The following is a 25,738-nucleotide window of genomic DNA, read 5'->3' as shown; positions in this document are numbered from 1 at the left end:
TCCAAGCAAGAGCAAGATAGTGGGATAGAGAAGAGCACTGCCTTGGGTCGCCTGGATCCTTGTCAATCAGCTGTGGCTCAAACATGGCTCTTGTGGGTGGGACATAACACATTAGCGTTGTGTTTTGGTGATGTTAGGATGTCGGGACACTTTGCTCAGGGGCCCACTTTGTATTCAAGAGAGGGCAAACGCGAGGGGATTAAAAGTTTGCTGCTGTACAAGTTGTAATAGTCTGATTGTTGATGACATGACTATTTTTGAGCTTGTAAAATCAGATGTATTTGCGGTTTATGCCTTGGTTTGTTTGGTATGCATTGCTCTGGTTCCATGGGCACAGCACAACGATGTTGGAGGACTCAAGAACGAGTATGAAATCAATATATTTATCTAGAAATACTGCTTTGAAACAGCAGTCTACAGTCATTCACATTTTAAGTGCATGTACATTTTCGGAAAAAAATCTGATTTTTTTGTGACTTTTGGGGCCGTTACGCTGTGGACTTTGACAATGGCTGGCCTGCAATAAAAGCCTAACTATACTGTAAGAGTGTAAATTCTCTAATAGCTCTGGCATATAACTTTCATGATATGTATTAAAGATTGAGCTCCTTCATTGAAAATAACTGAGCATATAAAACATGCAGGAACGATCCGCTCCGGAGAGACGTTGGCCTACCGTATAATTACTGCCCATAAGTCAACATCTGTTTGCCGTCACCACGCCACATTGTGCAGCACCTTCTCCTCTCACTGACACACAGCAGCTCTCATTACTGGCCACATGCCTCTGGGCCTGCCCACTCAGCCCAGCGCTCAGCCTGCTGGCCAGAGCGCACCGGTGTGCCCTCTGAGACCACAGCTACATCTCTTCCACAGCCCAGCCTGTAATCCCTCACCTGTCAGACTGGTTCACAGCTCTAACCTTGGATCAAAGCCAGTCCCCTCACTCGGTGCGAGCCCGTTCCACTAACCCGACTGGCCAGGCCGGCACACATTCATTTAGAGCAGCGGGGGGAAAAAACAAACCTTTCTACTCAGGCTACAAATAACTACCTCCACACGTAGGGCCGAGAATATGGACAGTTTTATTTGTAAGAAATGCTAAAGTCAACTTGCATAATGAGAATATTTTTTCTCTTTTCTGATACATTTAATACACTTTTTTTTTTACTAATTAAATGCAGTAAAGGTGGGTGTGGGAGGAGGGTCAGAGGAGCAGGGATGGCGACAGCCACTCAAACTAATGGAGAAATTAGTAAAGTTCTTGATGATGACACATGTCCCTGATTTAAAGAAACAGGCCACCACTTACCCGGGGCATCTGTTTTGGATGCCTCCTGGTCGCCTCCCGCAGGAGGTGTTCCAGGCATGTCCTAGTGGGACAAAGCCTCGTGGAAGGCCCAGGACATGCTGGTGGGACTATGTCTCCGGGCTGGCTTAGTGTCACCTCGGGGTCCCCCCAGAACAGCTGGAGGAGGTGTGCGTGGATCGGGAAGTTTGGGCATCTCTGCGGAAGAAAATGGATGGATGGATGGATGGATGAAGGATGGATGGCCACCATTTTTCCATACTGTGATAAGTTCTTACCTGAGCTAGACGAGTTGATACGTACCTGTCTGGTCTTTGTGCGTGCCTGTGGAAGAGTGTGGTAGCTTCCAACTTGACCCCCGTTTGAAGCTATAGGAATACACTGGGAGAGGCCAAATGCTAGCAACATCTTTGGTCGTTTTGCGTGACTGAGGGCACGCATAAAGACCAGACAGGTGCGTATCAACTCGTCTAAGCTCAGGTAAGAACATATGTAAAAACGGTGGCCTGTTCAATTAACACACACCTCAACCATGAAGAAAAGAGTGAAACACATGGTGCACACGTGATGTGGTTTTACACTGAGCAAACTTTCATTGAACAAGAGAGACGCACTTCACCAGCTGGCCGCAGATCATCGCTTCCTCTGGGCAAACAGCTCATCGAGCCGCACTCAACACGAGGGCCCTCGTAGTATTCCCTCCGGGTGGGAAAAGTGGGGGCTTGTGTACATTTAAGCAGGTGTCTTTTGCGTGAGCCGCCAGGGATCCGTCTGATCGTGATACTTTACGCTTACTAAACAAATACGGGACAACCACAGTTGGAAGGGGTCATAATCGGTACATCTTTAGAAGAACACAATATGAAGCAGACCAACGTGCCCTTTTCACTAGCTCCCCTTGCCTTAGCTTTGAAATGAAGTTCACACAGCATTCGTTAATGGCACTATCTCATGATCAAATATTCACTTTTAACCAATAAACTACAACTTCAGAGTGACAACGAAGTGGCGCAATCACACGCCATACACATGAATAAATAGGAACATTATTTATAGCCTGAATGCATGACACGTGTAAATATTTTAAGACCTGCATCTAAAATGGAGGACACATTACAGCACTAATCTTTGTCAAATGCCAGGCTCGCAAATGCAGTCGACTTTCATCTTGCACCTTCTCCTTCAGGCAAGTTTCGCATAAAGATTTACAGTTTTAGAGCTAAGCCTTCTTCAATCAGATGTCCCTTTATAGAGACTGTAGCACACAGAACAAAATGTATGGGACAGTAAATCAAGTGGCAGCCATTAAACATTGTGAAATTGTTTTTGAATGTTTCTGTCTGGATAAAATAACAGAAGAGTCTGATGTCTGATACCGAGCGTTGTTTTCCTGAAGTAGATATTTTAATGCGGGGCAAACTTCACTGGGACGAAAGGTTTCTCATTAATTTTTTAATTTCCACTGGTGCCGTCTGAGAGGCCACACAGGCTTTTTGTTAAATATATTATTCATGTTAAGTGAGATATTACCTATGGCACTCATTTTTACAAAGTTTGGTGTTTGTCACATTGGAACAACTCGAACGTGAAGCGAGGGATGTAGTTGTTTTTAAATATACATATATTTTTTTTCATAATTTTCACATTGCTAATCCTTTAGTCAGCTGGGAAATATTCTCAGCCTGGTGTAAATAGTTAGCTATATGTTAAAAGATTGTGTCAGCAGGAAACAGAAAGCAGCAGTCCATTCACAGCAAGACAGTTTTCTATACACTAAAGTCAACTAAAGGACCATTAAACCATGCCTTCCAGCACATTCTGAATGAGCTTTAGACGTCTGTCCAATAGCTATAATTTTATTTCCAAAAATAGACACAATGACCTTCCTGGATTAGCGCGCGAGGGAAAAAGCTCACCGAAACATGAAGGAGCCCTGATGCTTAATTGATATTTATTCATGCCCACATATGCCCACATAATAGCCACTTATCCGGGCGAAAAGCATTTGCCAAAATGTCCATTACATGCATGCAGCGATCTCATTTGAAACTCTCGAGCACCTAAAATGGTTATAAATACATTCATAGTGAACTTCACTGAGTAAGTGCTGCTGTAAAGAAAAGGGTCTTGGCCGAGATGGACTCTTGAGCGGAGTCATTATTATGACACAGATTAAGTGAGAGAGAGCTCTTCTAAAAGCTGTAGCAAAGTTAGATGAACTGCTGTGCATCTTTTAAGCAACATTGAGAGTCATTTTGGGATACTCCTGAAGCCCCCAAGTCCATAAAGCTCTGTGTTTACGGTGAGCTCATAACAGAACTCGAGATGGTTGATCAGGGCATGAAAAGCTTGTTGATGGGGATTACTTGAATATTATAGGGCAGCTCCTCAGGGGATTTGAGTTTAATTAAAGACGCTCCTCATTAACTCATCAACGGTCCACCTACAGTGTAGTGGCCTTTTCATCTCGACACAATATTGTTCTGCCGGGAATTGTGGGTCATGGAAATTAATAACCAGTCGCTGATAACATGAATTCACTATTAAAATGCTGCTTAGTCAAAGCGTTTTGGAGGAAAATACTTCACTAGAAATGTATTCTCTAGCCAAAGCCAACACAAATAAATACAAGGTGGGGCAGATAACAAACTTCAAAGGGGAGCATTTAAAAAGGAGAATTGCTTTTATAACATTTATATTGGTTCATGTTGTGCCTTTTACTGCCTTCTGTTCCTTAACGCTGTCATTTTATTTTGGGATTTTTCTTCAGGGCTGTAGTGGGACACAGAGAGCCGATACCAGAAGACCCCAAAGACAACATCACTATTTTCACTCGCATTCTCGACAGACTGTTAGATGGATATGACAACCGGCTACGTCCCGGGCTTGGGGGTAAGTTACAGTTTACATCAATGTAATATCAGTAAAAGGGACATGTTTGAACTGTACAAGGAATTAAAGTAGGATCATTTTCAATATTGCAAAAGAGTTTTCCTACTGAAATGAACACACCAAACCTCAACCCTAACAACATTACACATCCCACGTAGCATTTTACCCCACACAGGACCACCTGCATCATAATGAGTCGCCAGCATGTGCGGTGCTTTTGCAGCAACATGCATTTCCCTGGGGTGAACTCTGAGTTCAATCAGACCCAAACGGCATATAACCACATATGTCAGTGGAAAGATCCCTAATTGACGCCTTGTCATCCAAATATTGCCTCCCTAAGGACCTGCTAACTGCACACAGTGGGCCCACACGCTCTGGCAGGATTTGCCATTTCTCGAGCAGCCAGCTGGAATGGTCAATTCTGCTCCAGTGCTCCGGCCGGGAGGCTCAGGGCTCAGGGCTGGATGACCTCGACTGTTGGCGACCAGAAAACCCAAGTGCAAGGCGTTACAGTCAATTAGTTTTTGGGAATACATGGACTTCTTATCAAACTAGAATAATGTGATTCATAATGTATAACAGTCCAATATTGAATATTACGACATTGTAAACCTGGTCCTGGTAAACACGAGGACATAAATACTGTAAGATCCACACACCACCAGATTTTAATACTGTGTGGGACTGTCTCACGAAGAAAAGACTGAAATCCCTAAACACTGTTTCATTTTATTTTCAGCTCCATTTATTAGCCCTGCCCTGTACTCTTGTGCATTGTTAAAACATAAAAGTGGCAACTCATTCTATTCCCACCTATGGCTGCAATGCAAAGTGCTGATGGTGTGTTGTGATAATCACATATTTGTAGGAACTATTTGTGTCGAGGGATGATTAATGTGGAAGTGCGTCTCCTCTCTCGAGGGGGCCCTTTGCCAACGGACTGAAACTTCACCTGTGGGTGGTCCTTGGATCTGGGACACAGTAAGGGACCAGGATCTGTTCACTTTTGGAGAAAGGCCTCATCGCTCTCTTGATGTTGCTCCTCTGGGAGCAGCTATTTGTCTCACAGTCGTCCGATGGGCTGCTTTACACATTTGCCCCAGAGGAGCTGATTCAGCCCACACCACAGAGCTACTTTTTGATCTGTCATGACTTTAACATCATGCCCCAGCTTTATTAAAACCATTTTCAAAACACTTTGTAAAGACCTTCAATTAATATTAACAAATGCTGAGTAATGCATTTGAATATCATTTCAGCAGTTTAATTATGAGATCATTGTGACAGAAGAAGTTATTTAAAATGTTATTTAAAAAATCAAGCGTAAAATTGAGTGCATTTGGCCTTGTAACAGCCATGCAATATTCTAATATATGCAACATTACTGCATTGTGCCAGATGTGTACAATAGTGTGAATGAACAAGTGAAACGTGGGCTATTTGGTCAGAGTGAAGCTCGTACGGCAGACCTGGGCGCTCTGTGCTGAGCTGTTGTTTTTCTCTCTCATCATGTCCCTTGGGGCAGCTAAATGTTTTTGGAGCAGACTAAAGTGAATCTATTTTGGGTCAAAAGACGTGCGTCGTTGCTGAAGTGGACATAAAATAGTCTAACAGAAACAAATTGGTGCCAAAGTACAGTAAGTAATACTCAATCTGCCTCAGGTCTGTGCAAAAAACAAAATCCTTCCTTATTGTGAACGTTTGATGCCGCACCACAAATACAGCATCTTAGTCACATCTTTTACTCCGTCACTCTGCTTTGTTGACATAATGTTGACAAAGTGATGCGCAGTGATCACAGAAATATAGGTATTATGCAGTTGACGAGAGTACAAATTCCTAAGTAAGCACAACCATAGCCTCCGCTCAGTCTGAAGCAATCCTAACCCTTGATTACAGAGTTTTTGTGAGACGGCGCTTACGGAGATGCTAACAGGCAGACTGGAGCGCGGCGTGCACAAACAATCAGCTTTACAAAGGCGGGAGTTGAGACACCGATCTTTGTTGTGTGTGCATTGTGATGTTTTCTTGCTGTCTCCTCAGAGAGCGTGACAGAAGTGAGAACAAACATCTACGTGACGAGCTTCGGCCCCGTGTCGGATACAGACATGGTGAGTATCTTCCTCCTCATCCCGACGCCTCAATGTGACTCATCGACATTTTTACTCACCATAGGGAGCATGCCACGCTAAACCGTCTGTTTGAAGCTTTTAACCCTGCTCAAACACGTGGAAAACATACCTGTAGTTGTGTCTTGTTCATAAACAGATAAATTGACAATATAATAATAATCAAGAGTGACTTTCCTACAGCTTTCTTGAGAATCAAAAGCTACTGGAGTAATACAAAACATATCCTTATCACATGGAGAAACAGTCACATGTTGAAAATCCTAACTCGACAAAAGGAGAAGCCACTAAAAAAGATAGAGAATTGCCCTTGTCCACACGAGATGAGCTTTGAGGTGAAGCGATTGCTGATTTGTATCAATTAATGCCGAACTCAATGTGCTGTGAGTTTAATGTAAGCACAAAAGGAAAGAGTGACAGGGCATACTTGAAATCATTTGTTCAGAAAACAGAAAATGTTCAGCATAGTTTTTTGATTAATAAATAAAGATAGACTTTTTTTTTAAAGGCAACAAATAATCATTAGAATAATCATTATTTAAATTATGACTAAAATAATCGTGATGATAATTTTTTCAATAATCGAGCAGCCCAAGCTGGACGTTTGGTTTATACGCTTCAGTTTCATAATAACAGCCCAAACATTTATAGGGACAAAACGATTGAGCTACACATAGTTCGAGCGGGATGGGCTTAGATGACCTCCTCTGAACCGCAGACACTGGAGATGGCTCATTCTTTATCTACAAACCCCATGTAACATTTGACATACTTGATCATGCAGCTCTAATTGACCGCTCTGAGTGGTTTGAGCCTGACAGCGTGGATGACGTCCGCAGCATTACAAGGCCTCAACTGTGGCTTCATTTTTTTTTAGAGAGGGGCCTAGGGAGGACGCGGGCTCATTTTGTCTACACTCGGCCGTCAAACTAAAAACTCACATAGTCCACAAGGGTTGCACAGCCCAGACAAAACAGAGGCAGAACAAAAGCCTTGGGAGAGAAAATCCTGCTGCCAATGATGGATTGCAACACAGATAAACAACACATTAGAGCCCAGGGCAGAAATGGCCTATTATCAAAGTTCTATTAACAACCAGAAGTCTTCAATTCAAACCATTTGTCAATGGGAACTCTCATGCACCGCTCCCATGTGTTTGCCCATGGAGATATTTATAACTTTGTAATTTACAGCTGAATATTAAGCGCACAATTGTACAGGGTTGGTTTTCTAGCAAACAACTACAATCCCCCGCCTGCCCCGGCTCTGAAAACAATCTTGGTCCCCATGATGAGCTGGAGTGCTGCTTATACCCATCTGTTGAATTGCAGCACTGTTCAGCTAAGACACGCCTAAATGAGCTATATGGACAGGGCATGATAGGACACAGCAGCTTTATTGAAAACCAGCAACTTTTACCCACCAGAGCACTAGTAAGAATGCAGTGGTAGGACTTAGAGTCAATGGTCATGATTACACTTTGCTTACAGAGCGGTATCTGTCATTTTAAATCTGTTTGCCAGTATATTATAAAACCACAATGTGAAAGCCTTGACCTGCTGAAAAGATACACTACAGCAGCCATAGTTAAGTGGAACTCCGTTAGCGCTCTTACTTTATCACAATAGGCGGTACTTTATCTTTTTCAGCCCATATCAGCTTTGTGGTCTCTCAGGGCTTAAGTCGAGCATCCATCTTTTATCTTTCCCATGGTCCACTAGGAAACACCATGAATCAATAGCACAGGGCACTGGTGTCTTATAGGCCCACTTGAGGCCTTTGTGTTCACAATCACACGTTGTATAGCTTGTTGCAGCTTGTTAAAGGTGACAATTTCACCTTAGAAGAATACAACTCTCATAAATTCACCTTCTGCCAGCTGCACTTTCTGCTGCTAATGGCAGTGCAGCATATGTCTCGCATACATTTAGAGTCCATATATTGGCATTTTCTCCTGTCCCAAGTGCAAAACTAACGTCACCAGGCTGCTCTCATTTCAACACTGAAACGTCTTGTGTTAGCAAATGGCTTTGAGGTTTTATGTCAGCGTCAGTTAACTGTACCTCAAGCCTTCAACAGATCCCATAGGATCGTCTTATCAACATATCATAGCAGTTTCTTTGCGCATTGCTGCGTCAGTTGTGGGTTTGATGTGCACTTCACTGATCGGTGACGCGAGGCTCAGTGTGGCCTGAGGCAATGCTGTTGTTTCAAACTCTATGTGTAGCATAAACACAGCCTACAGCTCCCCAACAGCCTTTCAAGAGCGTCCAAAGTCTAGACGCAGATGATGATCAGGCTTTGTCCTCAGGGAGCTTTACGCTACTTATGCGCCAAGTCAAATCAGCTTTGAAATCATGTAAACTAAGTCAAGCCTGCAAAGCTATATGTTTATTTTTTATAACATATTTATATGCACATGCCCCCAAAATATCAAGGTTTATTTTTTCTCTCCAACCATTGTATGGATGCAACAATGACTGACGAAAAGCGTTATGCGACACATGCAATAACTCATTTATTGTATTTCATTTTAGCCATTCTCTGAAAAAGGTTATAGTGAGAACTTAAAGGGGCTAGATGCAAGTTCGCCATTTTATACTCACTACTGCCACCTCAGGTCATACGTGTAACTGCACCTTCTATATTAAGCATGACGGCACTTCGGACCCGAATTAACACTTTAACACCTTTTGATTGACACATTAGGACATTGTTGGAACATGTAGGGGGAGGAAAATACATAATTTTAACAGTTTTAAACTCTGTATAGTCCCTTTAAGAAAGAAGAAAATATTAAAATTAAGTTTTAAGATTTAAGATCTTAAATTATGCTCGTTATGCTCACTGCAAAACAAAGAAAGAAAATCAAATGTAGGCAGCTTTTTAGTCCTGTAAGTTCACCTGAAATGCAGTGTGTATAGTTTGGTGAAGAGATTTTGGGTACTTTTGGGTACATCATCTCTGTAATTGTCCTAAAACATTTTAAGTTTTGAACTCATACTTACTCAGCTGTGGCTGTGGGTCAGTGTCATGAGATTGCTTTCTGGTTCATGAATAGAAGGATTGGAGAGTGGGTCTGATGTTGCACTGCAGAGTGGGACAACCTCGGAGTATGGGTCACTGCAGCAAACAGTGGCGAGAAGAAACAAAAGCATGGACCAGTTTCTAGGTCAGTTGAAACAGAGGAGTCATCCAACTGGGTAAACAATAGCCGTTTTAGATGTTTTTCTTTCGAGTGCAGCCGACAACAAATAATTAGCCAAATCACCAGAGAGAAAAACTGGATGAAAAAGAAATGAGAAAAGAAAATCTCAAAATTGATTATGTCAGAATTTCAGCTAGAAATATCAGTAAATGGAACAGAAAGGTGAAATCAGTCTTTCTGGCTCAAGTTTTCATTGAGCTAAATAAAATCTATTTTAATTCTTTGTTCTTTTACTAAGTAAAGTTAAAGTGGTATCCTTTATAAGCATGTTATGTTTCTGCAAAACAAAATATCAAATGTAGTGCAAATTTAAGTCCAACTTTTATATTGTTTCATTTTATTTCTAGACTTTGATGCAGGAGGGGAATTCAGCGATCCATAAAAATCTAAATCTAAATTTAAACATTGTTAAATAATGTAACTTCACATCAAGACAGCTAGACGGCAGTTCACATACATATGCTTCGGCTCAGCACTTAATTATGAAGTGCTTCTGATCAAGCTCTGCATAGCAGACTACAGCAGCCACAGATGTATGAGCCGCTTATTAACGTCTCAAATGTCCAGCAAGGCTTAGCATGTGCGTGTGGGAAAAAGGACTTCGAAACAAACAGGTCACAGATCGGAAAGGATGGGTTTACCCCAAGGATGTGTTCTCATCCCCCACCTTTAATCCCTATCACCCCAGGACAGTAACCCAACACAAGACGCCAAAGCAGTCAGCGAACTTGCATTAGGTGCAATGGTGGTGGGACAGTAATAAAATAAGCCAACACAAAACAGATACACACCACTGAACATCAACAGGAAGGAAGTTTGAATCTGGAGGGTGAATCTGTCTGAATCTTCTGTGAATCTTTTTCTTTTTCTTTTTTTTTTCAGCATCCAAGCAGGCCCAAATCTACAGGGGTGCATTGCAACCTCATTTTAAAATATTTGCACCCTCAGTTTCAGCTGCATCACAATGTATTTAAATGGCAAGATTCTGTATTTGCACCCTTTTAAATCTGTGATGCGCCCTCCCTCAGTCAGGTTCTGGAGCTGGCGCTGCATCACAGTGTGGTGCCAGAACAGAACTGCAGCCAACAAAAAGGCATCAACTCACAGCTCCAGGCCTGGAAGTCACCCTCACTGCCCCCTATGTTATGAAACTCAAAATATCCTTTTTGAACAGTTGCCCGTAATACATGGTGTTAAATTAATTATTTATACTAGCTATTTTTTTCATGTGTTGACTTTGAGAGCACTTGAATTTCCCTGGAAATGTACACAATGAGTACAATTATATTCCAACAGTATGAAACGAACCTTCCAATCCAGTCAATCCTTCAGGGAAGCTCGATAGCTCACTTAATGCTGTATGTTCATGCCAGAAGGATCTTTAGTCTATTCCTCTCCATTAGTTGTGCACTCACCATCTTTCTGAATATTTATCAACCACTTACTTAATGTCTCAGAGTGGATTGAGTTACCACAAATCTAGGTCATTAAACGCTCCGCGAAACCCATCTTATGTGGAAATGTTCCTCGACAGCGCACGCTATACCAAGACATTGCGCAATTTACATTGCAGACATCCAGTGGACCAATTACCCACCTCGGTTACATCAAGTGTCCCAGAAATGCCTGCCGCTTGCACCCTCCTGAGGGTCACCACGCCTTTCCCCAGACCCCAATACGTCACATCTGCCTTCGCTGCCCCGCTGCCGCAACCGGACGACATCGCAAAACAAATCTAACGAAACCCCACTGTGATACATGCTGTTCCCGAGCATCTCTATGTTCGAATGAGGGCACCGAAACTCAAATGTGGGTTACAAAGTTAATGATAAATCCAGGTCACTAGGTGGGCGCGTTTTTAGACCGCTATTGCCCTGACTTCTTCAATTCAGTCTTATCGCGTCTTCATCACCAGCTACAAATCTTCGGCATCTTTATATTTACCCACATGTATGTATTGTCATGGCGCATTTGCCCATTGCATGTTGGGATTTGACAGCACAGTGTTGATGAAATAGGAAGTGATAGGAGCTGTCACAGGTACTGCACTGAAGCACTCACAGATGTCACTTGTGCCCTGCGCTTTCTGGTTTACCACTTTGAGCTTATATTTCTGGAATTTCTTATTTCATATGTGCCGTGTAGATGTACAGTATATGCTTAAAAAAACGATACAGTAGGTTGATTTAATCATTTAAAAATGGCAAGAATATCAGCGGATGAGTAGAATCCATGGGCAAATGGCAAACAGCAAAGATCTCATTTTTGCATGAGCATGAGAAAAGTGCTAGATTTAAGTTATTATATTTAAATGTAGTGAAAATAAATCCACATTAACTCCACCAAACTCTTTTACTCTTCTATTACAACAGCCTTTGCCTCCTCTACTATGCGTAATTAATTTTATGGATAATTCAGAATCCTCGAATGCTTTCCATATTTGCTCGTAGCTCACGCCTCCATCTTGTGGCTGCTACCGAGGATCAATGTTTATGTAAAAATACAGTATAATCCCCCAGGAAAGTCATCCCCAAAATGTAAGAGTCGTTCAAGGTCTTCACGGGACAGATGGGGCTTGTGTTTCTAAAAATTTGGAGGTGAACCCCCAATTTCCCCATCAATCACAGTGCCCTTGTTATGGGAGCCCAAAAAGTCTCCCTATCAAGAATAATAAAAGAGCATTTTAAATTGGAACGCAATGCTTTAAAACAAAAAATAGCATTTGATCTTTTTCTCAGCGTGTAGGTCACACTGTTCCCCAGCGCAACAGTATGATTCATGTAGAAACACTGACTTCAAAACAAAATGGCCTTTTGGGTCCGTAACATTTCTTCTAAAGTTCTCGCCAGAATAATGGCTGTTCCAAGACTTCGGAAACTTCAGTGCCTTTAAAATGGATAGATAAGACATGTTGCAAACAGAAAGGCATTACTGCAATTTTTTTTCTACTTACAGCAGACTCCCAGCCTTTTTGGAAAAACAAAACTAGGTACAGAGGGGGGTATTATGTAATGTTGAGTTTTACCATGCTACTGTGTTAGTCTCTCATCAAAAACATACCTGGAGCTCTGTTTCAACCCACTAGCGCATCTTTATATCATCTTTGAATCTTTACCAGTCCCTATTCTTAGCATCGCGGTGGCATTTCCCATAAAGCTCCTCCTTTTCCCAAAAAGCTCCTCCTGAGGTCTTACGCATCCAGGAAATGCTCTTTTGCCCTCTCTCATTATTGAAACAACGGTGCAGCAAAGGGAGCAAGAGGACAGGAACTAGGGCTGAACAATTAATCGCAATTGCAATTTTATTTTATTACACAACGCGATTTTGAAACTGCAGAGGCCCGCGATTTTGGCCCATGCAACTGATGGCCGTGGCCCATTGAAGTGAATAGACGTGCTTTTGTTTACTTCTCAATATAGTTAAGGTGCGGTGTTAAGGTGAGATCGTGAATGTATGTGGATGACGTGGACTTTTGCTTTTTCCTCCGTTAGCACTTGCGTTAGCCACAGCGCTAATCACTCAATTCCCTCACTGATACACGCTCTGATGCACTGATCACAGAAACTTTCTCACCTCCGGATTCACACGTTTCTGCATGAAGGTGAGTAGCGTGTTGCTTGTAAAGAGTAAAGAGTCGTTTGTGGCTCTGTTTAAGAGGCTTATGTTGGGGATAAGGAAAACAACTTATCTCACAACCACTGACTAAAAACACAGATAGCAAGAAACTATTTATTTATTTCCTAAAAGAATGATTCTGTATTGCAAAATCGTTCAGCCCTAGTGAAAACCAGGAAATGAAACTACTGTATATTTTGTTTCAGCTGTTTTAGATCAATATTTAATTTTCGTCAGACCAACAAAGTGTAAGATAGTGATAAAGATGTGTTTGAGATGCCTGTTAAAAGCATAATACCCCCTCTTTCACACATTCAAACTGTGTAAAAAAAAAAAATCAAAGTGTTTATGCCACAAACATCTCATCTTGTTTACCAGAGCCTTCGCTGCTACGTGAGAAACAATGTATTCTGTCTGGGAAGTTACATTTTAAGTATTCAGGTATGTTTATGTCTGGGAGCCGCTGAGCTGTAGACGGACAGTAATTGGGGCTGGTGTGGGATTCACAGCTCATCGCGAGTCTCACACAGGTTAGAATCCCAGCAGGAAAGGTGAAGCATGTACACCAAGCCGAGCGAACGAGAATAATTGACAACGGGAGAGTACAGACGTCTAGTAATTAAGACATTAATCAAATGTTGGACTAATCATTACAATGCCCAGAGAGCGCATAAGTTCAGAAGATCCCACTTTAATGGATACAGCCGTGGCCAGAAGTGCTAATCAGAAAAACCTCCACTCCGGCCCGCCGCGGGCTCACGAGCGGCTTAACAATTACCGCACAAAACATGTCTGCAAAATAAATTGAAGAGACCGTTTCCTCGCGGAATGCAATACTTTGACACTGACAAAAGCAATAAATCATGAGCAAAAGAGTCGGCTGTACTGGAGATGAAAAATACATGTGTCATATTTTAGACTAGATGTAGAACTCAGAAGATGATAAGCTTCAGAGGAAATATAACATGCTGCTGTCTACTCCTTTTTTCAGTGAAGATTGCGTTTGCTGATTGAGCAATTAACATAAGTGTAATGTGAAAAAGCAAGGATTACATAACTCAATGGTGTAGCTGCTGTCTGGGGCCGCATGATAGCAGACGACAACAAAATCATAATCTTTATTATGACACAAGAGTTAAGTGGAATTGGCTTTCATTACAACATTTTATGTGGCTCAAAACTGTGACAATACAAACAATAGAGTTCTGAATGAAATGTTATAAATTCACTGTTACCATGGAGATCCTCCATGTTTGTGGATACTAGCAAACGTTGTCCATAGACTAACATTAGCTAAAAACAGTAAAGCCATGGAAGAACTGTTAGCTTCTAACAATAACTCAGGTATTTCACTGTTTAAATCTCTTTTAGTTTATCATGGAAAAAGTCTGCTGCAAATGCTATGATGCTTTGCGATTTTACACCACAATCCTAAACTCTATGCTTTAAGACAGAAAGGCAACATCATTTTTTTGCTGAACAGTACATTCCATTCCATTAAATTATTAAACTAAAATTAAACTAATTAGAATTAGTCAAAGCAAGACACAAATAAAGTAAATCCTGATTAGAAATGTGTGCACAATTTAGCAAGTAACTAAGTACTTTATTTGTCATTGTAGAAGCAAAAATAGTGTTCAGGTGTTCGTCCTGAGCCGATGCGACTGAGCTGCGCTGTCATTGTGGTCCGACCTGACCAGGAGGTCGGGGAAACTGGAGCACCAGGAGGAAACCTGGCTGGCTGCCTTCAGTCTCCCCTGATCCCTTGAAACGGTCTTTCACCATCTTCTGGGAAGAGCTTAGCAGTTAATCTGTTTTATTCTCCAGTGAATGTCCACTAGCCAGAACAATAGAAGGCATGTGTGGCTTAGCTGTGAGTCTCGCCCAGATACCTCCTTGTTTGTCCCTTTTTTGTTTCCTTTAGCTCCTCTTGTAGCGCCTCCACTGTGCTGCAGGTGTTTAAAGCTGTCTTAGCAAAAGCTGTGTAAATGTCAGTCAGATGTTAGACCTCAGTGACGCAACATGGATATTGCATCGCCTAAAATTGCGATAACGATAATTTGTCGATACATTGTGCGTTAATTCCAATCTAAATTAAGCCAAATGAAATGACTTGACATTACACTATAATAACTAAATGTTTAGAAATGAATGAAGCCATTAAATCTAGATAAAAGACGGCATGAATATTCCATCAGGTATTGGATATAACCTTCCGGTCATTATGAGCGAAGCGGCCCAGGCTCATTCATTCACGTCTAGACTCATTTAGCCCAGGCTACTGTACATCCACACTAACTGCCATCTAATCAGCAGCTCTGTGCATGTGATCTCATTACTGTCCAACTGCATCTCCCCGCCGGTTTGTTCTCACTGCCCTCGCATAGTCATTCACAGTAAATTTTCAGCCAAGACACACACTGAAAGTAGAATCCTGTTTTATGGCCTCTCTGTTCTTCATTTAGTCTTCTGCCAATCAAACGGAGTGACGAGTACCTATTTAGTTGATAAGAGCCGTTGTTTTATATAATCATCTGATTCTACACCAAAAAATAATTGGCTTCTCAATACACAGAAGTGCTGTGATGGTGTATAATTATGTGAGCATAGAACTTAAACCAGGCGAGTCAGACCCAGGGGCCAAATGCTTCCTGCAAGGTAATTTTTGTTGGCCCGTGAGGTGATTTCTTATTCACATTATAAGCAGCCTGCCGATAAAATTCATTAAAGGGATATTTTAGAATTTTTGACATAGGGCCCCATTTCCTAGTTATCCAGAGTGTCGCTGATTTCTGGAGATATTTTTTTTTGTAATTCATGCAGCATTTCTTATATTTGAAGAGTTACGTGGCGCCAGGCCAGTGCAAGGCTAGTGCATTTCTATGGTATCAGCTAGCCTGTATTAAAAACAGTCTGATATAAATGTCTGTGTCGATAGAATAATTTTTGAAATATAACTGACCTTGCATCACATGAATGATCGCATTTTGAGGGACTATTTTCTAGCAGATCACTCCGCTGCATAGTTTATACAACCGCGAAGCTGATGCTGCTCAAATATAAGTTATTTTAAATTATTTCAAAATTATTCTATCGACACAGACATTTATATGGTTAGTCTAGCGTTATAAGTGATTTGCCTCAGGTGCACTGTGGAGTGTGTCAGACTGTTAATGCTAATGCAGGCTAGCTGATACCGTAGAAATGCGCTAGCCTAGTGCCACGAAACTCTTCAAAAATAAGAACTGCTGCATGAATTACAAAAAAAGATATCTCCAGAAATCAGCAACACTCTGGACAACTAGGAAATGAGGCCCTATGTCAAAAATCCTGAAATATCCCTTTAACCACGTTAGAAATGCATTTCCCATAAGGCCCAATCTGAGCGAGCTTGAGCTTCTGAAACAGGTGGGAGACTGTCAGAACGCGATGGTCAAAACTTTCTTTGTTCAGCTGATCATGTGCTGGAAAAGTTACAGCCACATGACTCTGCAAAGCAGATATCATAATCAGCGTTTAAAAGCGCCATGTCACAACAGTGAAGTGAGTTGAGGACACTGGCCTTTTCTCTCAATCTCTCTGCCGGAGCGACATAAAGTGCTCACAAGGAGCACATAATGTGATGTTAAGAGCAGACAGGAACTGTTTGGACACTGATGACTCTGTGGAGGAGGAAAGATCATTCATTGATGCCCTGAACTTAAAGCAGCTTCAGCGAGCCACTGATTAAAGGGGGGGTATTATGCAAAATCGACTTTTTCAAGCTTTACATCATGTTATGATGTCATTCCCTCATTAAAAACATGCCTGAAGTGTTGCCTTGGCACATTCACGTATTTTCGAGTAGTCTGTAAAAACTCTGATGGCGGCCATTTTAGGGATAAAACGCCTGATTCCTTCAGGGAACGCCTCGAACCTCCAGGATACGCCTCCGACCTTTCGTCACCAGCCGAGTAACCAACCACTGCTCCTCAGCAGAACCCCCTCCCCGCAGTGTCTAGCCCTAAGATGTAAACAGAGTCATCATGGAGGATTAGCTTCATGTGTTGTGAACCGGAGCCACAGCAGACTTTTACAAGTCTTCTGTTACCGAAACACCTAGGATTAAAACCGGTGACAAGAACACTTATTTCAGTGTCTGGTTCTGCGCTGGGAATGTCTTAAGGCCTTGATGATGCACAGAGCCTCCGGAGAAAGCTAATGCTAAGCTAAACCTCGAGTCATCACGTGAAAATGAGAAATATGCACAAATAAAGTCAATAAAACCACCACACTCATAAAGAACCGTTTAACAATGATCACACACGGAGCCTGGCTTGTTGATTTGGAAGTTTATTGCTCACATTTCATCTACAATGGGTCATAGCCGAGTGGTTTTCTCCCGGAGCTAACAAGCTAGCCGCGACAAGCTAACGGGAAAATTCACTGAATACAAGCATATTATGCATTGAAAACGTCACTAAAACAGGCAACTGCTTGAAGCAGCCTTTATGATGATCACACACTGAGCCGGGCTTGTTGATTTTGTAGTTTATTGCTCACATTTCATCTACAGTGAGTCGTAGCCGAGTGGTTTCTCCCGGAGCTAAGGCACTATTAACCGCGACAAGCTAACAACCTTCACCTTCACAACATTCATTGAAAACAGGCAGCATATTATGCACAAATAACGTCAATAAAGCAGGCAACTACTTGAAGCAGCCTTTACGATGATCACACAATGAGCCTGGCTTTACACATTTGTGGTTTATTGCAGACTTTTCATCAACAATGAGCTGTAGTCGATTATAACAAGCTAACGGGGTAACCTCGAAAAACCATTGTCCACCTGCACAGATACTGTCCGTCTTTTGAATCGTATGGGCTCCTGCAGATCCTGGTGTCGTCCATGAGTGTATAGTTAGAGATCCATAGGGCATGGCAGATGCAAAGAGATAGCCTCCAAACAGCAGTTATTTTTCAGGCAAGAGCCCCTTCCAAGCGTCCGGTGTGGAAGGTTCGTCTTCAAATAATACCCTGTGTGGCCATTGTTCACAAAGTGATAAACAGTAGCTTTACTGAATACAAACTTGTGGCCACACAGCGGCAAAATGCCTCCAAAATCGGCAAAACATGAGAAGTTGGAGGAAGAGTGCGTGTCACTCAGCCAAGTGAACGATCTGTTGCACCAGCAGAAAGAAGCGTTCACTGCGCTATTGCATCAACAACGAGACAATTTTCAGAGCTGCATCAAAGTCTTCGTGGAAAATATGAACACCAGGTTGGACTCGTTGACAAAGGATATACAAGAAGTTAAAGTGAGTCTGCAGTACACGCAAAAGGACGTAGATGACCTAAAAACAAACGCTGCTAAGCACGCTGAGCGCAGCGACACAATGCAGTCGGACATTTACAAAGTTTGTGACAGTTTACTCACAATGACAGATAAAATGGAATACCTGGAAGGTCAGTCCAGAAGGAACAACCTCGTGTTTGATGGAATCGCTGAGTCACCCAGTGAAACTTGGGCGGACACGGAAGAAAAAATCAAAAAAGTTCTCACGGAGAATCTGCACCTGGAGCGGACGGTAGAAGTGGAGCGGGCGCATCGCACCGACATACCAGGGGTGGGCGAAAGACCGAGGCCAATAGTGGTCAAGCTGCTGCGCCACAAGGACCGAGTCACCATACTCCAACGCGCAAAAACATTGAAAGGAACGAACATCTACATCAACGAAGACTACACTGACGCTGTCCGAAGGAAAAGGAAAGAACTGCTGCCAGATTTGAAAGCGGCGCGCATGAGAGGGGACATTGCCTTCCTGCGCCACGACAAACTTGTCATTCGCCCTCGGAGCAGTACACCAATTCACCATTAGGATTGTTGCACAATTCTGGTATGTTGAAGCACTTCATTTCAAATGGCCTCTAACACATCTAGCATAGGAAGTTCCGATTTAGATCATTCAATAAGGAGAATTACAGAAGCATTTGAACTGGACTTTAAATACCCGCAATATGATCTACAGAACACTGAGAATGACATCGACCCTGAAAACAACTTTTTCACTAGAACTGTTAATGACTGTCATTATTACACAGAGGATCTTCACAATCGTAAATTCAAAAACATTAATGCATTCTCTATTATCCACTTCAATAGTCGAAGCCTTCAAGCAAATTTTGATCACATTAAGAACTACTTAAAACAATTTTCTAAGCCATTCAACGTAATTTTAATATCAGAAACGTGGATTCAAATTGACAGAGGAAATGAGTTTTCAATTGAAGGGTATGAGTTTATAAGTATGAATAGAAGAAACAAGCATGGTGGGGGTGTAGCTATGTTTGTAGACTCTAATTATAGTGATTGAAAATAAGACTATGGTGGTGGATGATGTTCTTGAATGTCTTACTGTTGAAATTACAAGGGAAAAAAAGAAAAATATTATTGTAAGTTGTATTTATAGAGCTCCTAGCTCTGATATAGATGTATTTTCTAATTGGATGGAGGAGCACTTTTCAAGCACTAATCAGAAAGTCATGTTTGTAGGGGGAGATCTTAACATCGATCTGTTAAATCCAAACAATCATAAAAAGACGGACGAATTTATTAATACTTTATTCAGTATAGGTTTGTTTCCTCTAATAACTAAACCGAGTAGAATTACATCCCACAGTGCCACTTTAATTGATAACGTTCTTTCTAATGAAATTGAAAATAATACTATCAGCGGTTTAATGATAAATGATATCAGTGATCACCTGCCGGTTTTTGTATTGTACAAAAATAATCACCAAAAAAATGAACCAGGAAACATGCATTGGTTCAGAAGGGTAAAAACAAAGAAAACTATTGATGCCCTTAAAAAGGAGCTATCAAAGCAGGAATGGAGTCATATATACAGAGAGAATGACACTAATAAAGCATACGAGGAGTTTGCGCGAATATTTCAAAAAGTGTAAAAAAACTGCCCAATGAGGAAATACTGTAAAAACAGAAAGTGTAAGGATAATCCATGGATGTCTAAGGGATTGCTAAATGCATGCAAGAAAAAAAATTCTCTTTACAAAAACGTTTTAAAAAACAGAACAAAAGAAGCTGAGGATAAATATAAGAAATATAAAAATAAATTGATAAGTATTGTTAGAAAATGTAAACAAGAGTATTATAATAAGTTATTAGATAACAATAAGAATAATATTAAAGGCTTATGGAATATCTTAAATTGTATAATTACAAACAAACCAAGAATGATTAACTATCCACAACATTTCAAAGATGAGGATAGAACTATAAATAATATGAATGAAGTAGTCGATACATTTAATAAATTCTTCGTCAATGTTGGACCGAACCTTGCTGCAAAAATTGCAAACGTTGAGAAGTATAACTGTGAACTGATAGACAGAAATCCTATGTCCTTGTTCCTAAATCCTGTGAAGGAAAATGAAATATAGGATATTGTTAGAGGGTGTAAAAATAAAACCTCGACAGATTTTTATGATATGGATATGAAGACCTTAAAATCTGTCATTGAAAGTATCTCTAAGCCGTTAACACACATCTGTAACTTATCGTTATAAACTGGACAATTTCCTGATAATATGAAAGTAGCAAGTGATTCCTCTGTTCAAAGCTGGAGATAAACATCTCTTTACAAACTACAGGCCTGTTTCCCTTTTACCGCAATTTTCAAAAATCTTAGAGAAGGTTTTTAACTCTAGACTTGATAGCTTCATTGAAAGAAATAACTTGCTCTCTGACAATCAGTTTGGTTTTAGGAACAATCATTCAACTTCACACGCACTCTTTGATACAATTGATGAAATAACAAATGCTGTAGACAACAAGAAATATGCAATAGGGTTATTTATTGACCTAAGTAAAGCGTTTGATACAATAAACTACGATATACTAATTAATAAACTTGAACATTATGGGATTAGGGGGGTAGCTCTACAGTGGGTCACCAGTTATTTGAAAAATAGAAAACAGTGTGTGAAAATAGGAGAATACCAGTCGAGTTGTCGAGAAATTCTGTGTGGTTTACCTCAAGGTTCCATTCTGGGCCCAAAATTGTTTAACATGTACATAAACGAAATTTGTAAAACGTCTCAAATTCTTAGATTTATCTTGTTTGCAGACGATACAAATATTTTTGCTTCAGGAGACGACTTAAAGCAACTGTGTCAGATTGTTAACTTGGAACTCAAGAGTGTCAAATACAAACAAAAGATTTTTGAAAAGTACAGAGAAGAAGAAACATGTTGACACTAGGGGGAGCAGTAGGATCAATTTGCTGCTCTGAACGGTTGTCATTCTATTGTTTATAATTGCAAATAGAGAATTAGGGCAGGCGAGCTACAAATCTGCTGAGAGGCCCCTCCCAACGGGCTCATAAACTTCGTCTTTTAATGCACCTCACAGTACAGGAACATCTTCTAAAAAATAAAAAAAAACAGATGTTAGGGCAGCTGGGTGGGGGTTTGTTGATGGGGAGCTAACGCCCTCTTCAACTAGCCCGCTCTACACCCTGGCTTTTTAACGCACTACACTATGCAGGGCTTAAATACTTACTACATATTACATAATTCCTTGGCATTGATTGATAATATTGATAACCATTCGACTGACAATCGTTCGCCGTTTGTAACTTGCTTTGTACCAAACATTGTATATGTAACGAGACTGTTGTTGTAGTTGTGCTTCGTTTCTCTTCTGCTAAATTCTGTTTATTACATGAACATTCCCTTAAGTGCTTTGTAAGTGTGGTCCGTGTTAAAACAGACGCTTTGAAATGTAACAGGTTCCTTGCTAAGGAGGCAAATCCAAGTATGATGTTGCTAAATGTATCATTGTATCATAATGTGTTAAATCACAGACGGGTACGTTGTGTTCACGTGTGTGCATGCTGTGTTCCAAGGCTCTCATACTTTGTAATATGTTCTTTTGTACTATTGTTGTGACATCCACTTTTATTGTAATGATTTCGGGGTGGGCGTTTATAAGCTTTTGCTTCGGCCCACTCCTTTTGAGCAGAATTTTAACTGCTCAAATGAACAAATAAACTAAACTAAACTAAACTAGCTCCTTTCCAACAATAAAAATTAAAATGCACTGATCGTAGTTTCAATACTGTGGAGAAAAACGAGCGAAGTGTTGTGATGCCACACACAGCGTGTGGAGGGGGCGTGTCGGAAAGGGTCAGAGGTTCTTAAAGAGACAGAGGCCTATTTCAAGCAATTTGCTACCGCCATTTTGAAAGAGCAATTTTATACAAGGCAGTTATTCTAATCTACTGCATTGACAGACCAACAGAAGGTTTCGTCATCATTGTAGTGTGCTATAGACTGGTGCTATGTGGCTGAAAAAAGCACAATACCTCTTTAAGAAACACAGTCAGGTAACGGTATCAGTGATTACTAACACATTAATTATTAGCAAACATGAGACTATTACAAAAACACTAACTGCGTGAGTTTGTCATTTCTAAATTAGCTCAACAAATAAACCCTGAAAGCTTAAATAATGTACAGATAGGGATTTTTAAAATTTTCTTATTTGAAAGCATACTAGCAAATAATAAAAAGTTTAATTAACTCTATAAAAAAGGCTGTTGCCGCCCCAGACCAACACTGTTTTTGCATTTTTGGCCCCCGGTCTGCTCCAGATGAGCTCAAGACCCCTGACTTACAGCTTTGTGACAACTGAGTAAATGCTACTCCCCAAACATCTCTATCAAGGAGAAATCAATCACAACCTTTGGAGAATTACCAGCTGGCTTTGGAGCAGACTGTCCCATCAGGCCAGTTGACTATATTTTTTTGTGTAGGCTCTCAGGCATCCAGGAACTGTTTCCTATGATAGCTGGCGACACTTTCCCTTCTTGGCCTTTAGATGAATATTGCCATTTTTATGGGATATCCCTGTCCAAAGGAAACACACAGGCAGATGATGATTCCTGACGATGGGCCAAGTGTTTAATGGTTAGTAGCATTTTACACAGATGCGATTTGGCAACAGAAAAGAAATGTGTCAAATACCTGCTCGCTAATATGCTTTCATATGCAGCTGTTAAAGGGGCTAGATGCAAGTTGGCCATTTTATACTCACTACTGCCCCCTCAGGTCATACGTGTAACTGCTTCCAGCTTCCATATTAAACTCGTGCTAATAATAATAATAATCGAATCTTATGTTCGATATAATGAGGCAAGAATAAATTGCGATAGACGATATTATTGAAGACCATTTTATGCCATCGAAACCAACTAAAAAAATGTAAATCAAAGCAATCTCATGTTTTAAAAGTATGTATTAACATAGTTTCAATAACACATGACAATAAAGAAACGGTTTGTTCAAGTATTACAAAAATAGACAAACTTATCAGGAAGAAAAGGAACTAAATGTACTTTTGATAAATACTGAGTTTGTCTGTCATATATATAACGATAAGTCAATATCATAATAATTATGACAGTTCTACATGAGACTAATGAAAACTTTTAGCCAAAGACAAACAGGACACAGTCAATAAATCACCATATGGAGGAGCGTGTCCGAGTGTCGACACTGGCTGCTTTGTACGTCATTACCGTGACCTTGAGTCTGCTTTGGTGGAAGAGGCAATGTTACACAGTCAAAGCCATGCGGATAATATTAGCATAGTCAAAGATGAACGCAGTGTGCTACACGCTGATAGTGGTAAAACAACCTTAACACGTTAAAAATGCATGTGTTGAATGTACAACACTGCTCTAGGGCCAAATACTTGCCGGGTCTTGTATCTCCGAACCAAACAACTGTACTTAAAAGCGCCGGATAATGCAGTGTTTACACAGCTTAAAAAGTAATAGTTTTGCAGATTACAACCACTTGAGGACAACAGCTAAGAGTTGATGTTTTAAGCGACGACTGGAATCTGAATCAGTTTGTTTTGGAGACGGTACAAAAGCTGTATTGATTTATGCAGGCGAGGGCAGATTAATGGCACAGTAGAAAAACTCCTTAAGGTGGGAATCCACATAAACTACGAACCGTGAAGTCTTCCCTGTCATAAGGTTGCGCTGTTTTCTGTCGCTGCAGCTCTCTGTGGGCTTTATTAAAGGGACAGATGCAGTGCAATTGTTTTGTAGTCATGTACGTTTGCGGGCCATCAGCGGGTCAATGGCATCAATCAGCGGACTCCCCTCCAGTGCTAGTTTGGAGGAGCACAACACATCAGCGTTGAGCGAATGCCGTACGCCCGCTCGACTTCCTGTTGTTACGGCCGCTGAGAAATGGCTTCATCTGTTTTGTGCTCGCTCCGTCGTGGGGGGAAAAGCACAAAGGTGAGGCACTGCGGAGGCGCCCACTCGCTCACCGTGCACATCTGGTGTACTTTCATTGATTACCAATAATGAAAATGCGGCGCTACACACGGACAGCTTATTCCTATGCGAGTTTCACATCAAAGCACAGGCACAATATGCATCAAATAAACCTAGAGCTGTTGCTACGAAACAAGGAATGAAACTTCAAGCAGACCTCAACTCAAGGAACTGGCCCCTGTCTTGGAACAGTAAAATTAAATTGGACTCAAAGTACTGTAGTTTTGCAGTGCGGGGGGAAAATCGGCAGCGGCTCAGACTGGAGCTGCGAGCCAACTACGAACCCAGAGGTCTGTCTACTTGAATCCCTGCTGCCGGGTCATGCTGTAATGTCCTTGGGCAAGACACATCATCCACTTGGCTTGTGTGTGTATGTTGTGTAACTGCGCCAGACTGGCATTCACATCTCTAGCAGTCTGCCTCCGGTTCCCAGACGGAGAAAGGAACAAATGCTAATGCAAAACGCTGAAAGGTTTCTGAAGATTGTAAAATAATCGAGTATTATCAGTCAATATCATTACGATGACCCTTTGCTTGCTTGTGGAAAGTCCTATTTTGCATCTCTAAACAAAAACGTATACAGTATCAAACATAATGTTGTTTGGCTCTGTTTCTTTGTCATTCACTTCCTTAATTATTTAGCTGTGAAAAATACCCGAGTGCTGAAGCGTCACGTGTAAATGTCACTGTCTTTATCGTCCTGTGCCTCTGTGTCCTCCAGGAGTACACCATCGACGTGTTCTTTCGCCAAAGCTGGAGAGACGAGAGGCTCAAGTTTGATGGACCCATGCAGATCCTGCCTCTAAATAACCTGCTGGCCAGTAAGATCTGGACGCCGGACACGTTCTTTCACAACGGCAAGAAATCCGTGGCCCACAACATGACAACGCCGAACAAGCTGCTGCGGCTAGTGGACAATGGCACGCTGCTCTACACTATGAGGTTAGACACTATGATCATGATGAGAAACTTAAAAGTGGCCAGGGCTGGTGAGGAGTTCGCCTGGGGCTCCCTCTAGAGGCAGCAGTGGGTAGGCCTGTCATGATAACAAGTTTGAAGTTCGATATATTGAGGCAGGAAAGTATCGCGATAAACGATATTACTGACACTGTCCACTCTCTGGCATAAAAATGACAGTAAACCTTTGATCTAAAAGTGCATAATCATATCCTAAAATACTACGCAAGCTGGAATAAACATGAAACATAATGTAACTCAATTTGCTTCT

General features: G+C 41.2%; 1 protein-coding gene across 3 annotated transcripts in view; it reads left to right on the top strand.

Annotated features, from left to right (window-relative positions):
* Positions 1-25,738, top strand: part of gabra3 (gamma-aminobutyric acid type A receptor subunit alpha3) — an 86,194-nt gene that overhangs the window by 43,331 nt on the left and 17,125 nt on the right. For all 3 annotated transcript variants that reach the window (XM_079566159.1, XM_079566161.1, XM_079566160.1), the window contains exons 3-5: positions 4,080-4,201; positions 6,248-6,315; positions 25,232-25,452. In XM_079566159.1, the coding sequence (XP_079422285.1) occupies positions 4,080-4,201; positions 6,248-6,315; positions 25,232-25,452 (411 nt within the window). The remainder of the gene's footprint in view (positions 1-4,079; positions 4,202-6,247; positions 6,316-25,231; positions 25,453-25,738) is intronic.

Source organism: Gobius niger, assembly GCF_951799975.1.
Source record: "Gobius niger genome assembly, chromosome: 11".
Classification (NCBI taxonomy): Eukaryota; Metazoa; Chordata; class Actinopteri; order Gobiiformes; family Gobiidae; genus Gobius; species Gobius niger.
This window is presented reverse-complemented; position numbering and strand designations above follow the sequence as displayed.